This window comes from Pristiophorus japonicus, chromosome 16 (assembly GCF_044704955.1).
Source record: "Pristiophorus japonicus isolate sPriJap1 chromosome 16, sPriJap1.hap1, whole genome shotgun sequence".
NCBI lineage: Eukaryota > Metazoa > Chordata > Chondrichthyes > Pristiophoridae > Pristiophorus > Pristiophorus japonicus.
Window position 1 is genome coordinate 76,507,340 of NC_091992.1, and position 17,198 is coordinate 76,524,537.

Genomic DNA, 17,198 nt, shown 5'->3' on the forward strand with positions numbered 1-17,198 from the left:
CCAGTACTGTACCCCAGTGTTTCAATGACAGACCAGTACCCACCAGTACTGTACGCAAGTGTTATACAGTGACAGACCAGTACCCACCAGAAATGTACCCCAGGGTTATACAGTGACAAACCTGTACCCACCAGTATTGTACCCAATGTTACACAGTGACAGACCTGTACCCAACAGTACTGTACCCCAGTCTTACACAGTGACAGACCTATACCCAACAGTACTGTACACCAGTGTTATGCAGTGACAGACCTGTACCCACCAGAACTGTACCCAAGTGTTATACAGTGACAGACCTCTACCCAACAGTACAGTACAGCAGTGTTATACAGTGACGGGCCTGTACCCACCAGTACTGTCCCACAGTGTTACACAGTGACAGACCTGTACCCATCAGTACTGTACCCCAGTGTTATACAGTGATGGACCTGTACCCACCAGAACTCTACCCCAGTCTTATACGGTGACAGACCTGTACCCACCAGTACCGTACCCCAGTATTATACAGTGACATATCGTTACCCACCAGTACTGTACCCCAGTGTCATACAGCGACAGAATTGTACCCCCCAGTACTGTACCCCAATGTTATATACTGACAGACCAGTACCCACCTGTACTGTACCACAGTGCTATACAATGACAGACCTGTACCCACCAGTACTGTACCCCAGTGTTACAGTGACAGATCTGTACCCACCAGTACTGTACACCAGTGTTATGCAGTAACAGAGCTGTACCCACCAGCACTGTACCCCAGTGTTATTCAGTGACAGACCTGTACCCACCAGTACTGTACCCCAGTGCTAAACAGTGACAGACCTGTACCCACCAATCCTAGACCCCAGTGTTATACAGTGACACACCTGTACCCACCAGTACTGTACCTCAGTGTTATACAGTAACAGAGCTGCACCACTAGTACTGTACTTCAGTGTTAAACAGTGACAGACCAGTACCCACCGATGCTGCAACCACAGTGTAATACAATGACAGACCTGTACCCACCATTACTGTACCCAGTGTTACAGTGACATACCAGTACCCACCAGTACTGCACCCCAGTTTTATACAGTGACAGACCTGTACCCACCAGTACTGTACCACAGTGTTATGCAGTGACAGACCTGTACCCACCAGTACTGCACCCCAGTGTTATAATTATGATGGACCTGTACCCACCAGTACTGTACCCCAGTGTTATACAGTGATAGACCTCTACCCATCAGTACTGTACCCCAGGTTTATACAGTGACAAACCAGTACTCACCGGTACTGTACCCCTGTGTTATACAGTGACAGACCTGTACCCAACAGTACTGTACCCCAGTGTTATATACGGACAGACCCGTTTCCACCATTACCATATCACAGTGTAAACAGTGACAGACCTGTACCCACCAGAACTCTATTCCAGTGGTGTACAGTGACAGACCAGTAACCGCGAGTACTGTACCCCAGTGTTACAGTGACAGACCAGGAGCACCATTACTGTACCCAAGTGTTATACAGTGACACACATGTACCCACCAGTACTGTACTTTAGTGTTACAGTGACAGACCTGTACCCACCAGTACTGTACCCCAGAGTTATACAGTGACAGACCTGTACCCATCAGTACTGTACCCCAATGTTATAAACCGACAGACCTGTACCCACCAGTACTATACCCAGTATTATACAGTGACAGTCCTGTACCCACCAGTACTGTACCCCAGTGTTATGGTGACAGATCCGTACCAACCTGTACTGTATCCCAGTGTTATACAGTGACAGACCTGTGCCCACCAGTACTGTACCCCAGTGTTACAGTTACAGACCAGTACCCACCAGTGCTGTACCCAAGTGTTATACAGTGACAGACCTGTAGCCAACAGTACTGTACCCAGTGTTACAGTGACAGTCCAGTACCCACCAGTACTGTACCCCAGTGTTATACAGTGACAGACCTGTACCCACTTTACTGTACCCCAGTGTTATACAGTGACTGACCTGTACCCCAGTGTTACAGTGACAGACCAGGAGCACCATTACTGTACCCAAGTGTTATACAGTGACACACCTGTACCCACCAGTACTGTACTTTAGTGTTACAGTGACAGACCTGTACCCCAGCATTATACAGTGACAGACCTGTACCCATCAGTACTGTACCTCAATGTTATAAACCGACAGACCTGTACCCACCAGTACTATACCCCAGTTTTATACAGTGACAGTCCTGTACACACCAGTAATGTACCCCAGTGTTATATGGTGACAGACCTGTACCCACCGGTACTGTACCCCAGTGTTATGGTGACAGATCCGGACCAACCTGTACTGTACCCCAGTGTTTCAGTGACAGACCAGTACCCACCAGTACTGTACCCCAGTGTTATACATTGACAGACCTGTACCCACCAGTACTGTACCCCAGTGTTATACAGTGACAGACATGTAGCCACCAGTACTGTACCCAGTGTTACAGTGACAGTCCAGTACCCACCAGTACTGTACCCCAGTGTTATACAGTGACAGACCTGTACCCACCATGCTGTACCCCAGTGTTATACGGTGACAGACCTGTACCCAGCAGTATTGTACCCCAGTTTTATACATTGACTGACCTCTAAACACCAGAACTGTGCCCCAGTGTTACAGTGACAGACCAGTAACCACCAGTACTGTACCCCAGTGCTACAGTGACAGACCAGTACCCACCAGTACTGTACCCCAGTTTTACAGCGACAAACCTGTACCCACCAGTACAGTACCCCAGCGTTATACAGAGATAGACCTGTACCCAACAATACAGCACGGCAGTGTTATACTGTGACAGACCAGCTCCCACCCGTACTGTACCCCAGTGTTATAAAGTGACAGACCTGTACCCACCAGTTCTGTACACCAGTGTTATACACTGAGACACCCATATTCAGCAGTACTATACCACAGTGTTATACAGTGACAGACCTGTAGCCACCTGTACTGTACCCCAGTGTTTCAGTGACAGACCGGTACCCACCAGTACTGTACCCCAGTTTTACAGGGACAGACCTGTACCCACCAGTACGGTACCCCAGCGTTATACAGAGATAGACCTGTACCCAACAATACGGCACCGCAGTGTTATACAGTGACAGACCAGCACTCACCCGTACTGTACCCCAGTGTTACAGAGACAGATCTGTACCCACCAGTACTGTACCACAGTGTTATACAGTGACAGACATGTACTCACCATTACTGTACTCCAGTGTTATACAGTGACAGAACAGCACCCACCCTTACTGTACCACAGTGTTATACAGTGACTGACCAGGACCCAGCAGTACAGTACCCCAATGTTATACAGTGACACACCTGTACCCACCAGTACTACACCAGAGTGTTATACAGTGACAGACCAGAACAATCAGTACTGTACCCCAGTGTTATACAATGATGGACCTGTACCAATCAGTACTGTACCCTAATGTTATACAGTGACAGACCTGCACCCGACATTACTGTACTCCAGTGTTATACAGTGACAGACCAGTACCCACCCGTACTGTACAACAGTGTTATACAGTGACAGACCTGTACCCACCAGTACTGTGCCCAAGTGTTATACAGTGACAGACCTGTAGCCAGTAGTACTGTACCCTAGTGTTACAGTGACAGACCTGCACCACCCGTACTGTAGCCCAGTGTTATACAGTGACAGACCTGTACCCACCCGTACTGTACCCCAGGGTTCAACAGTGACAGACCTGTACCCACCAGTAATGTACCCCAGTGTTATACACTGACAGACCAGTACCCACGAGTACTGTACCCCAGTGTTATACAGTGATAGACCTGTACCCACCAGTGCTGTATTTTAGTGTTACAGTGACAGATCTCTACCCACCAGAACTGTATCCCAGTGTTATACAGTGACTGACCTGTACCCACCAGTACTGTACCCAAGTGTTATACAGTGACAGAACTGTAGCCAACAGTACTATACCCCCGTGTTATACAATGACAGACCTATACCCACCAGTATTGTACCCAAGTGTTACAGTGACAGACCTGTACCCACCAGTACCGTACCCCAGTGTTAAACAGTGACAGATCCTACCACCAGTACTGTACCCCAGTGTTATACAATTACGGACGTGTACCAACCAGTTCTGTATCCAATGTTATAAGGTGACAGACCTGTACCCACCCCTACTGTACCCCAATGTTATACAGTGACAGACCTGTACCCACCGGTACTGTACCACAGTGTTATACAGTGACAGAGCCGTACCCACCAGTACTGTTCCACACTGTTATATACTGACAGACCTGTATCCACCAGTACTATACTCCAGTGTTATACAGTGACAGACCAGTACCCACCCGTACTGTACCAAGGTGTTATACAGTGACAGACCTTTACCCACCAGTACTGTACATCAGTGTTATACAGTGACAGACCTGTACACACCAGTACTGTAACCCAGTATTATACGGTGACAGACCAGTACCCACCAGTAATGTACCCCAGTGTTATAGCGTGACAGACCTGTACCCACCAGTACTGTAACCCAGTGTTATACAGTGACTGACCTGTACCCACCAGTACTGTACCCCAGTGTTACAGTGACAGACCAGTACCCTCCAGTACTGTACCTTAGTGTGACAGTGACAGACCTGTACCCAGCAGAACTGCACCCCATTATTATATGGTGACACACCTGTACCCACCAGTACTGTACCCCAGTGTTAGAGTGACAGACCAGCACCCACTTGTACTGTACCCCAGTTTTATACAGTGACAGATCTGTACTCACCAGTACTGTACCCCAGTGTTACACAGTGACAGACCTGTACCCAACAATACTGTACTCCAGTGTTACACTGACAGACCTGTACCCACCCGTACTGAACCCCAATTTTATACAGTGACAGACCTGTACCCACTTGTACTGTACCCCAGTGTTATACAGTGACAGACGATTACCCACCCGTACTGCACCGCAGTGTTATACAGTGACAGACCTGTACCCACCAGTACAGTACCCCAATATTATACAGTGACAGCCCTGTACCCACCAGTACTGTGCTCCAGTGTTTTACAGTGACAGACCTGTACCCACCAGTACTGTACCCCAGTGTTACAGTGACAGACCAGTACCCACCAGTGCTGTACCCAAGTGTTAGACAGTGACAGACCTGTACCCACCAGTACTGTACCCCAGTGTGACAGAGACAGACCTCTACACACCAGTACTGTACCCCAGTTTTATACACTGACAGACCTGTACTCACCAATACTGTACTCCAGTGTTATACAGTGACAGACCAGTACCCACCTGTACTGTACCGCAGTGTTATACAATGACAGACCTGTACCCAGCAGTACTGTACTCCAGTGTTATACAGTGACAGACCTGTACCCACCAGTACCGTACCCCAATGTTATACAGCGACAGACCTGTAGCCACTAGTACTGTACCCCAGTTTTACAGTGACAGATCAGTACCCACCTGTACTGTACCCCAGTTTTATACAGTGACAGACCAGTCCCCAACTGTACTGTACCCCAGTTTTATACAGTGACAGACCTGTACTCACCAGCACTGTACCCCAGTGTTACACAGTGACAGACCTGTACCCACCAGTACTGTACCCCAGTTTTACAGTGACAGACCTGTACCCACTCGTGCTCTACCCCAGTGTGATATAATGACAGACCTGTACCCACCCGTACTGTACCCCAGTGTTATACAGTGACAGACCTGTACCCATCAGTGCTGTACCCCAATGTTATATACTGACAGACCTGTACCCACCAGTACTATACCACAGTGTTATACAATGATTGACCTGTACCCACCAGTACTGTACTCCAGTGTTATACAGTGACAGACCTGTACCCATCAGTACTATGCCCCAGTGTTATACAGTGACAGACCTGTACCAACCAGTACTGTACCCCAGTGTTATACAGTGACAGGCGATTACCCACCCGTACTGCACCGCACTGTTATACAGCGACAGACCTGTACCCACCAGTACTGTACCCCAGTTTTACAGTGACAGATCTGTACCCACCAGTACTGTACCCCAGTTTTACAGTGACAGACCAGTACCCACCTGTACTGTACCCCAGTTTTATACAGTGACAGACCTGTACCCACCATCACTGTACCCCAGTGTTACACAGTGACCGACCTGTACCCAACAATACTGTACTCCAGTGTTACAGTGACCGACCAGTACCCACCCGTACTGTATCCAAGTGTTATACAGTGGCAGACCTGTACCAACCAGTACTGTACCCCAATGTTATACAGTGACAGCCCTGTACCCACCAGTACATTACCCCAGTGTTATACAGTGACAGACCTGTACCCACCAGTACTGTACACCAGTGTTATACGGTGACAGACCTGTACCCACCAGTACTGTACCCCAATGTTATACAGTGCCAGCCCTGTACCCAACAGTACTGTACCCCAGTGTTTTACAGTGACAGGCCTGTACCCAACAGTACTGTACCCCAGTGTTATACAGTGACAGACCTGTACACACCAGTACTGTATTTCAGTGTTATACAGTGACAGACCAGTACTCACCAGTACTGTACCCCAGTCTTACAGTGACAGACCTGTACCCACCAGTAATGTACTCAAGTATTATACAGTGACAGACCTGTACCCACCAGTACTGTACCACAGTGTTATACATTGACAGACCTATACCCACCAGTACTGTACCGCAGTGTTACAGTGACAGACCAGTACCCACCAGTACTGTACCCTAGTTTTACAGTGACAGACCTGTACCCACCAGTACTGTACCCAAGTGTTATACAGTGACAGAACTGTAGCCAACAGTACTGTACCCCTGTGTTATACAATGACAGACCTGTACCCACCAGAACTGTATCCCAGTGTTATACAGTGACTGACCTGTACCCACCAGTACTGTATCCGTGTTGTACAGTGACAGACCTGTACCCACCAGTACCGTACCCCAGTGTTATACAGTGACAGATCCTACCACCACTACTGTACCCCAGTGTTATACAACTACGGACGTGTACCAACCAGTTCTGTATCCAATGTTATAAGGTGACAGACCTGTACCCACCCCTACTGTACCACACTGTTATATACTGACAGACCTGTACCCACCAGTACTATATCACAGTGTTATTCAGTGACAGACCTATACCCACTACTGTATCCTAGTTTTACAGTGACAGACCTGTACCCACCAGTACTGTACCCAAGTGTTATACAGTGACAGAACTGTAGCCAACAGTACTGTACCCCCGTGTTATACAGTGACAGACCTGTACACACCAGCACTGTAACCCAGTGTTATACAGTGACTGACCTGTACCCACCAGTACTGTACCCCAGTGTTACAGTGACAGACCAGTACCCTTCAGTACTGTACCTTAGTGTGACAGTGACAGACCTGTACCCAGCAGAACTGCACCCCATTATTATATGGTGACACACCTGTACCCACCAGTACTGTACCCCAGTGTTAGAGTGACAGACCAGCAACCACTTGTACTGTACCCCAGTTTTATACAGTGACAGATCTGTACTCACCAGTACTGTACCCCAGTGTTACACAGTGACAGACGATTACCCACCCGTACTGCAGCGCAGTGTTATACAGTGACAGACCTGTACCCACCAGTACAGTACCCCAATATTATACAGTGACAGACCTGTACCCACCAGTACTGTGCTCCAGTGTTTTACAGTGACAGACCTGTACCCACCAGTACTGTACCCCAGTTTTATACAATGGCGGACCTGTACCTACTAGTACTGTACACCAATGTTATACAGTGACAGCCCTGTACCCACCAGTACTGTACCCAAGTGTTATACAGTAACAGACCTGTAGCCACCAGCACTGTACCCCAGTTTTACAGTGACAGACCAGTACCCACCAGAACTGTACCCCAGTGTTATACAGTGACTGACCTGTACCCACCCGTACTGTACCCCAGTGTTATACAGTGACAGACCAGTACCCACCAGTACTGTAGCCCAGTGCTACAGTGACAGACCTGTACCCACCAGTACTGTACCGCACTGTTATACAGTGACAGACCTGTACTCACCAGTATCGTACCCCAGTGTTATACAGTGACAGACCCCTACCACCAGTACTGTACCACAGTGTTATACAGTGACAGACCTGAACCCACCCTTACTGTACCCAGTGTTACAGTCACAGACCAGTACTCACCAGTACTGTACCCCAGTCTTACAGTGACAGACCTGTACCCACCAATAATGTACCCAAGTGTTATACAGTGACAGACCTGTACCCACCAGTACTATACCACAGTGTTATACATTGACAGACCTATACCCACCAGTACTGTACCGCAGTGTTACAGTGACAGACCAGTACCCACCAGTACTGTATCCTAGTTTTACAGTGACAGACCTGTACCCACCAGTACTGTACCCAAGTGTTATACAGTGACAGAACTGTAGCCAACAGTACTGTACCCCCGTGTTATACAATGACAGACCTGTACCCACCAGAACTGTATCCCAGTGTTATACAGTGACTGATCTGTACCCACCAGTACTGTACCCCAGTGTTAAAATGACAGACCTGTACCCACCAGTATTGTACCCAAGTGTTACAGTGACAGACCTGTACCCACCAGTACTGTACCCCAGTGTTATACAGTGACAGATCCTACCAACACTACTGTACCCCAGTGTTATACAATTACGGACGTGTACCAACCAGTTCTGTATCCAATGTTATAAGGTGACAGACCTGTACCCACCCCTACTGTACCCCAATGTTATACAGTGACAGACCTGTACCCACCGGTACTGTACCACAGTGTTATACAGTGACAGAGCCGTACCCACCGGTACTGTACCACACTGTTATATACTGACAGACCTGTACCCACCAGTACTATATCACAGTGTTATTCAGTGACAGACCTATACCCACCAGTACTATACTCCAGTGTTATACAGTGACAGACCAGTACCCACCCGTACTGTACCAAGGTGTTATACAGTGACAGACCTTTACCCACCAGTACTGTACACCAGTGTTATACAGTGACAGACCTGTACACACCAGTACTGTAACCCAGTATTATACGGTGACAGACCAGTACCCACCAGTAATGTACCCCAGTGTTATAGCGTGACAGACCTGTACCCACCCGTACTGAACCCCAATTTTATACAGTGACAGACCTGTACCCACTTGTACTGTACCCCAGTGTTATACAGTGACAGACGATTACCCACCCGTACTGCACCGCAGTGTTATACAGTGACAGACCTGTACCCACCAGTACAGTACCCCAATATTATACAGTGACAGACCTGTACCCACCAGTACTGTGCTCCAGTGTTTTACAGTGACAGACCTGTACCCACCAGTACTGTACCCCAGTTTTATACAATGGCGGACCTGTACCTACTAGTACTGTACCCCAATGTTATACAGTGACAGCCCTGTACCCACCAGTACTGTACCCAAGTGTTATACAGTGACAGACCTGTAGCCACCAGCACTGTACCCCAGTTTTACAGTGACAGACCAGTACCCACCAGAACTGTACCCCAGTGTTATACAGTGACTGACCTGTACCCACCCGTACTGTACCCCAGTGTGACAATGACAGACCAGTACCCACCAGTACTGTAGCCCAGTGTTACAGTGACAGACCTGTACCCACCAGTACTGTACCGCACTTTTATACAGTGACAGACCTGTACCCACCAGTATCGTACCCCAGTGTTATACAGTGACAGACCCCTACCACCAGTACTGTACCCCAGTATTACACAATGTAGGACCTGTACTAACCAGTTCTGTACCCCAATGTTATACAGTGACAGACCTGTACCCACCAGTCCTGTACCCCAGTGTTATACAGTGACAGACCTGTCCACACCAGTACTGCACCCCAGTGTTATACAGTGACAGACCTGTACCCACCAGTCCTGAACCACACTGTTATATACTGACAGACTTGTACCCACCAGTACTATATCACAGTGTTATACAGTGACAGACCTGTACCCAGCAGTACTGTACCCCAGTGTTATACAGTGACAGACCTGTACCCACCAGTACTGTACCTCAATGTTTTACAGTGATGGACCTGTACCCACCAGTACTGTACCACACTGTTATATACTGACAGACCTGTACCCACCAGTACTATATCACAGTGTTATACAGTGACAGACCTGTACCCACCAGTACTGTACTCCAGTTTTATACAGTGACAGACCTGTGCCCACCAGTACTGTACCAAGGTGTTATATAGTGACAGACCTGTAACCACCAGTACTGTACACCACTGTTATTCATTGACAGACCTGTACCCACAATTACTGTAACCCAGTATTATACAGTGACAGACATGTACCCACCAGTGATGTACCCCAGTGTTATAGCGTGACAGACCTGTACTCACCTGTACTGTATTCCAGTGTTATACAGTGACGGACCTGTACCCACCAGAACAGTACCCTTGTGTGAGACAGTGACTGACCTGTACCCACCAGTACTGTACCCCAGTGTTACAGTGATAGACTAGTACCCTCTAGTACTGTACCTCAGTGTGACAGTGACAGACCTGTACCCAACAATACTGTACTCCAGTGTTATACAGGTCAGTGTGCTCTTTCCGGGCACACCCAAGTCTGGAAGGGGACAATGTGGAACATAGTACATGCTAGAAGCACAGCCACAAGTTCACAGTCCCATTGTAATACTTTGCTTATGGATTCAAGTTAGGATGGAGGCTCAGAGTGCTGAGAGATTGTTGCGTAGTCCCAGATTAGGAAAAGGGGAGGTGCAACGAGACCTGGGTGACATGGTACATCCGTCATTGAAAGTTGGCATGCAGGTACAGCAGGCGGTGAAGAAGGCAAATGGTATGTTGGCCTTCATAGCTAGGGGATTTGAGTATAGGAGCATTGAGTTCTTACTGCAGTTGTACATGGCCTTGGTGAGACCTCACCTGGAATATTGTGTTCAGTTTTGGTCTCCTAATCTGAGGAAGGACGTTCTTGCTATTGAGGCAGTGCAGCGAAGATTCACCAGACTGATTCCCGGGATGGCCGGACTGACATATGAGGAGAGACTGGATCGACTGGGCCTCTATTCACTGGAGTTTGGAACAATGAGAGGGGATCTCATAGAAACATATAAAATTCTGACGGGATTGGACAGGTTAGAGGCAGGAAGAATGTTCCCGATGTTGGGGATGTCCAGAACCAGGGGACACAGTCTTAGGATAAGGGGTAAACCATTTAGGACTGAGATGAGGAGAAACTTCTTCACTCAGAGAATTGTTAACCTGTGGAATTACCTACCGCAGAGAGCTGTTGATGCCAGTTTGTTGGATATATTCAAGAGGGAGTTAGATTTGGCCCTTACAGTTAAAGGGATCAAGGGGTATGGAGAGAAAGCAGGAAAGGGGTACTGAGGTGAATGATCAGCCATGATCTTATTGAATGGTGGTGCAGGCTTGAAGGACCAAATGGCCTACTCCTGCATCTATTTGCTATGTTTCTATGTTTCTATGCTTCAGATGACCGTTAAACTATCTGCCTGCTTTGTTATGCAGCAGTATTCACCAGAAAGCCAGGCGTTTTCCCAGTGCTTTGGCCAACATTTCTTCCACACTCCATGGTCACCTAAACTCGCAATGAATCAGTCATCTCCGTGCTTTCTGCCGGAATGTTTGCCTACATAATGGCAGTCACGGCACGTCTGAGTAAGATTGTGTGAGAAACACTTTGAGATGATGCGGCATTGTGGTGATCTGCAGGTCCTTCACGCACCGTAGTCCAGTTATCTCACATCTGCCCAAAGTCCACAACTCCTTATAGAGGAGGATCTGCACACTGGCCCATGGTAGATGGAAGGTTCAAATGTGTTTGATTGGATTGAGTGCACAGACTGAGTAAGAAAGAATATTTTCGGGTTCATATTTTGGCTGACGCTGTCCTCAGGACTTCCCAACACGCTCCACAGCCAATTCATTACTTTTAAAGTGCCGTCAATTTAGGCAGTCACTTTGCACACAGCACGATCCCACAATCAACCCTCCGAGGAAATGTCATGGGATGTTTTACATCCACCTTAGCAGGATGATGGTCCTCATTGTAACATTTCTTGCAGAAGGCAGCCTTTAGGGACCAGCGATAGGAACAGGAGTAGGCCATTCAGGCCCTTCAGCCCATTCTGCTGTTTTATTGGCATGGCTGATCTGTACCTCAACTCTATTTACCCGCTTTTGGAGCACTTGCTCAGTACTGCAGCCCAGTGTGAGCCTTGTATGCTCAAGTCCCGGAGTGATCAAGTAGATCATTGCCCGCTCTCAGAGATCAGAACCGGTCCAAGCAACGGAATGAATGCTGCAGAGAAAATCAACGCTTCCTCCAACAAGCACACAACAAGCCGCCTCACCCACCATTGAGTGGGGGATGGCAGTGTTTCTGATTGATTTGTTCCACAGGGACATTGATTGTGCATGTTTCAATCTGTGCTGTGATGCAGTTACCCAATTCTTTGTTTCTGATTGGCTTATCCTATAGTTGGATCGATGGTTGCGGTGTTTCTGATTGGTTGGTTTGTCTGGTGATGTCACTGACCGATGCTGTGTTTCTGATTGGTTGGTGCGTCCGGTGATGTCATCTGATTGGTGCTGTGTTTCTGATTGGTTGGTTGGACGGTGATGTCACTGACTGGTGCTGTGTTTCTGATTGGTTGGTGTGTCCGGTGATGTCATCTGATTGGTGTTGCGTTTCTGATTGGTTGGTTGGACGGTGATGTCACTAACCGGTAGAATCATAAAATCATAGAAATTTACAGCACAGAAGGAGGCCATTCAGCCCATCGTGTCCGCGCCGGCCGACAAAAAGCTACTCAGCCTAATCCCACTTTCCAATTTTTGGTCCATAGCCCTGCAGGTTACGGCACTTCAAGTGCTCATTCAAGTCCTTTTTAAATGTGGTGAGGCTTTCTGCCTCCACCACCCTTTCAGGCATTGAGTTCCAGATCCCCACAACCCTCTCGGTGAAGATATTTCCCCTCAAATCCCCTCTAAACCTTCTACCAATTACTTTAAATCTATGCCCCCTGGTTGTTGACCCCTCCGCTAAGGGAAATAGGTTCTTCCTATCCACTCTATCTAGGCCCCTCAATTTTATACACCTCAATAAGGTCTCCCCTCAGCCTGCTCTGTTCCAAAGAAAACAAACCCAAACTATCCAATCTTTCCTCATAGGTAAAATTCTCCAGTCCAGGCAACAACCTCTTAAATCTCCTCTGTACCCTCTCGAGTGCAATCACATCTTTCCTGTAATGTGCTGACCAGAACTGCACGCAGTACTCTAGCTGGGGCCTAACTCGTGTTTTATAAAGTTCAGGCATAACCTCCCTGCTCTTGTATTCTATGCCTCGGCTAATAAAGGCAAGTATTCCGTGTGCCTTCTTAACCACCTTATCAACTTGACCTGTTACCTTCAGGGATCTGTGGACGTGCACTCCAAGATCCCTTTGTTCCTCTACACTTATCAGTGTCCTACTATTTAACGTGTATTCCCTTGTTAACCCTCCCCAAATGCATTACGTCACACTTCTCCAGATTAAATTCCATTTGCCACTGACCTGCCCACCTGACCAGTCCATTGATATCTTCCTGCAGTCTGCAGCTTTCTTCTTCATTGCAGTGCTGCATTTCTGATTGGTTGGTTGGTCCGGTGATGTCACTGACTGGTGTGTTTCTGATTGGTGGGTTGGTGCGGTGATGTCACTGACTGGTGTGTTTCTGATTGGTGGGTTGTTCCTGTGATGTCACTGACTGGTGCTGTGTTTTTGATTGGTGGGTTGGTCTGGTGATGTCACTGACTGCTGCTGTATTTCAGGTGATGCTGGGTGACCAGGATGTCCACGTGTACCCGGATGATGTCATTGGGATTCAGCACGACGCTGGCCCGGGCGCTTTGCTGCATTGCCTGCCCAGCTCGACATCACCGTGGCGACAGAGCTACATTGGCCTAGTGCGGCAGGGCTGGGCGGAGAGCTTACTGGCAGGTTTCCAGCCTGCGTGGCCCAACCCCACGTGGATCGATGGCGTGATCTGCGATGTGCGTGTCCTGTACACGGACCAGCTGCGGGCGCTCGACACCACCCCGTCCCTGGCAAACACATTTGGCCCGACAGTGACTGACTGCTGCCCGCTGGACACCCCGACAAAGGTCAGCGGCTTGCAGGTCATCTACCCGCGGCCGCACGATGGCAAGATCCTAGTGCCGACCGGCAACGAGACGCTCATCGTGATCAAGATCAGTTCCGGAGGCAACGCCAGCTCCTGGTGGGGCCCCCCGGTGCGACATTCCAGGGTCCGCTTCGAGGCCCGCTGCCCGCCCGAGCTGCTGCAGTACACGCCCGCCTGCCTTAGGGAGACGGGCGACACCTGGTTCTCACACGCCCGCTTCACCGCCAGCTGTCCCGGGACGGAGCTCCTGAACATCACCGCCAGCAACGCGGTCAGCGCCCAGAACCTGTCTGTCCTGGTCCAGGCCCACGATGTGATCCAGGGGCTCCGCATCGTGCCCGGGGAGTTCAGGCGCATGCTGGTGGATGTCTCTCAGGTACAGCCTTCCAAATCTCTCGCATGGACCTCGACGAAGGGACCGAGTGCAATGGATCCAAGTTTGCTCACGAGAGTAGAACACTAAGCGTCTGCAAAGGGATATAGATAGACTAAGTGAGTGGGCAGTAAGGGTATCATGCAGGGAATGTGAGGTTATTCACTTTGGTAGGAAGAATAGAAAAACAGAATATTTTTTCAATGGTGAGAACCGTTTAAATGTTGGTATTCAGTGAGATTTGGGGGTTCTTGTGTAAGAAACACAGAAAGCGAGAATGCAGATACAGCAAGCAATGAGGAAGGCAAATGGCATGTTGGCCTTTATTGCAAGGGGGTTGGAGTATAAGGGTAAGGAAGTCCTGCTACAATTGTACAGGGTCCTGGTGAGACCACACCTGGAGTACTGGGCACAGTTTTGGTCTCCTTATCTAAGGAAGGCTATTCTTGCCTTGGAGGCGGTGCAACGAAGATTCACTAGATTGATTCCTGGGATGAGAGGGCTGTCCTATGATGTGAGATTGTGTAGAATGGGCTTGTACTCGCTGGAGTTTAGAAGAATGAGAGGTGACCTCATTGAAATATACAAGATTCTGAAGGGTAGATGCTGAGAGGTTGTTTCCCCTGGGCTGGAGTGTCTAGAACCAGGGGCACAGTCTCAGGATAAGGGGTCGGCCATTTAAGACAGAGATGAGGAGCAATCTTTGGAATTCTCTGCCCCAGATGCTGAGTCTCTTAATATATTCAAGGCTGAGATCGATAGATTTTTGGAGTCTGGGGGAATCAAGGGATATGGAGATCGGGCGGGAAAGTGGAGTTGAGGCCGATGATCAGCCATGATCTTATTGAATGGCGGAGCAGGCTCGAGGGGCCATAGGGCCTACTCCTGCTCCTATGTCTTATGTTCTTATGTTCTTAAAGCGCTCGGAGAGCTCATTTTGAGACAGAACTGTACAGAAAGTAAAAGAAAGACAGCTCTGGCCCATGGCATTTATATAGCTGGTTTAATGCAGTGAAACATCCCAAGGTGCTTCACAGGTACGTTATCAAAAAACAATTGACACCAAGACACAAAAGGATATTTTGGGCAGGTGACCAAAAGCTTGGTTAAAGAGGTCGGTTTTAAGGAGGATCTTAAAGGTGGATAGAGAGGTCGAGAGCCGGAGAGGTTTAGAGAGGGAGTTCCAGAGCTTGGGGTGAAGGCACGACCACCAATGATAGAGCAATTATAATCAGGGATGCTAACGAGGTCAGAGTTGAAGGGTCACAGAGATCTCTGGAGGGTTGTGGGGCTGAAGGAGATTACAGAGCTAGGGAGGGTCACGGCCATGGAGGGATTTGAACACAAGGATGAGAATTTTAAAATTGAGGCACTGGGCGACTGGGAGCCAATGTAGGTCAGCGAGCACAGGGGGGAATGGGTGAGCGAGACTTGGTGTGAGTTAGGACACTGGAGCAGAGTTTTGGATAAGCTCAAGTTTACGGAGTGGACAATGTGGGTGGCCGGCCAGGAGAGCGTTGGAATACACAGATCAGAATGGACCCCGATCTATACGTTGGTGTCAGTCAGTGTGAGTGTTGTAATTGCCCTCCGGGTCTCCAGGTTAGGGGAAGGGAAAATCAGCCATGCCTCCCACTGCTGAATGCTACCTCTGTTGAAAAATACACCTGTGTGGATGTCTTGTGAGGATGGCTTGACTGTGGTGTCTCCACAGTCGAATATCCTGTAGACATGTTTATGCTTGCACATGACAGGACGGCAGAACAATAGGAGGATCCGAATTAGAATAGCGACAGTGAGGAGCATGGTGATGTATCTGTATACTGCAGACATGTGTGTCTGTGATTCCTGTATCCGTGTGTTGCATACATGTGTGTATGTCTGTGATTCCCTGTGTCCGTGAGCTGCAGACATGTGTGTGTATCTGTGATTCCTATATCTGAGTGCTGCATACATGTGTGTGTGTGTCTGTGATTCCCTGTATCCGTGTGCTGTAGACATGTGTGTGTCTGTGATTCCCTGTATCCGTGTGTTGTAGACATGTGTGTGTGTCTGTGATTCCCTGTATCCATGTGCTGTAGACATGTGTGTGTGTCTGTGATTCCCTGTATCCGTGTGCTGTAGTCATGTGTGTGTGTCTGTATTTCCCTGTATCCGTGTGTTGTAGACATATGTGTGTGTCTGTGATTCCCTGTATCTGTGTGCTGTAGACATGTGTGTGTGTCTGTGATTCCTATATCTATGTGCTGTAGACATGTGTGTGTGTCTGTGATTCCTATATCCGTGTGCTGAAGACATGTGTGTGTGTCTGTGATTCCTATATCCGTGTGCTGAAGACATGTGTGTGTGTCTGTGATTCCTATATCCATGTGCTGAAGACATGTGTGTGTGTCTGTGATTCCTATAGCTATGTGCTGAAGACATGTGTGTGTGTCTGTGATTTCTAGAACAGGCTCTATCCTCAGGTCCGGCCTGGTGCTGCCCGATGGGATGGGCCAGGATCGAGAGGGAACATTTTGCGGAGAGGTTAGCAGATGTTGCCCTCTGATGGACTGACAGTGGGT

The 17,198-nt window shown here is 48.5% G+C and overlaps 1 protein-coding gene across 1 annotated transcript in view; it reads left to right on the plus strand.

Moving 5' to 3' along the window:
- The window catches only part of pkd1b (polycystic kidney disease 1b), a 370,954-nt gene that overhangs the window by 55,663 nt on the left and 298,093 nt on the right, over positions 1-17,198 (plus strand). Inside the window, exon 7 of the mRNA XM_070856829.1 lies at positions 13,909-14,637. Within this exon, the coding sequence (XP_070712930.1) occupies positions 13,909-14,637 (729 nt within the window). The remainder of the gene's footprint in view (positions 1-13,908; positions 14,638-17,198) is intronic.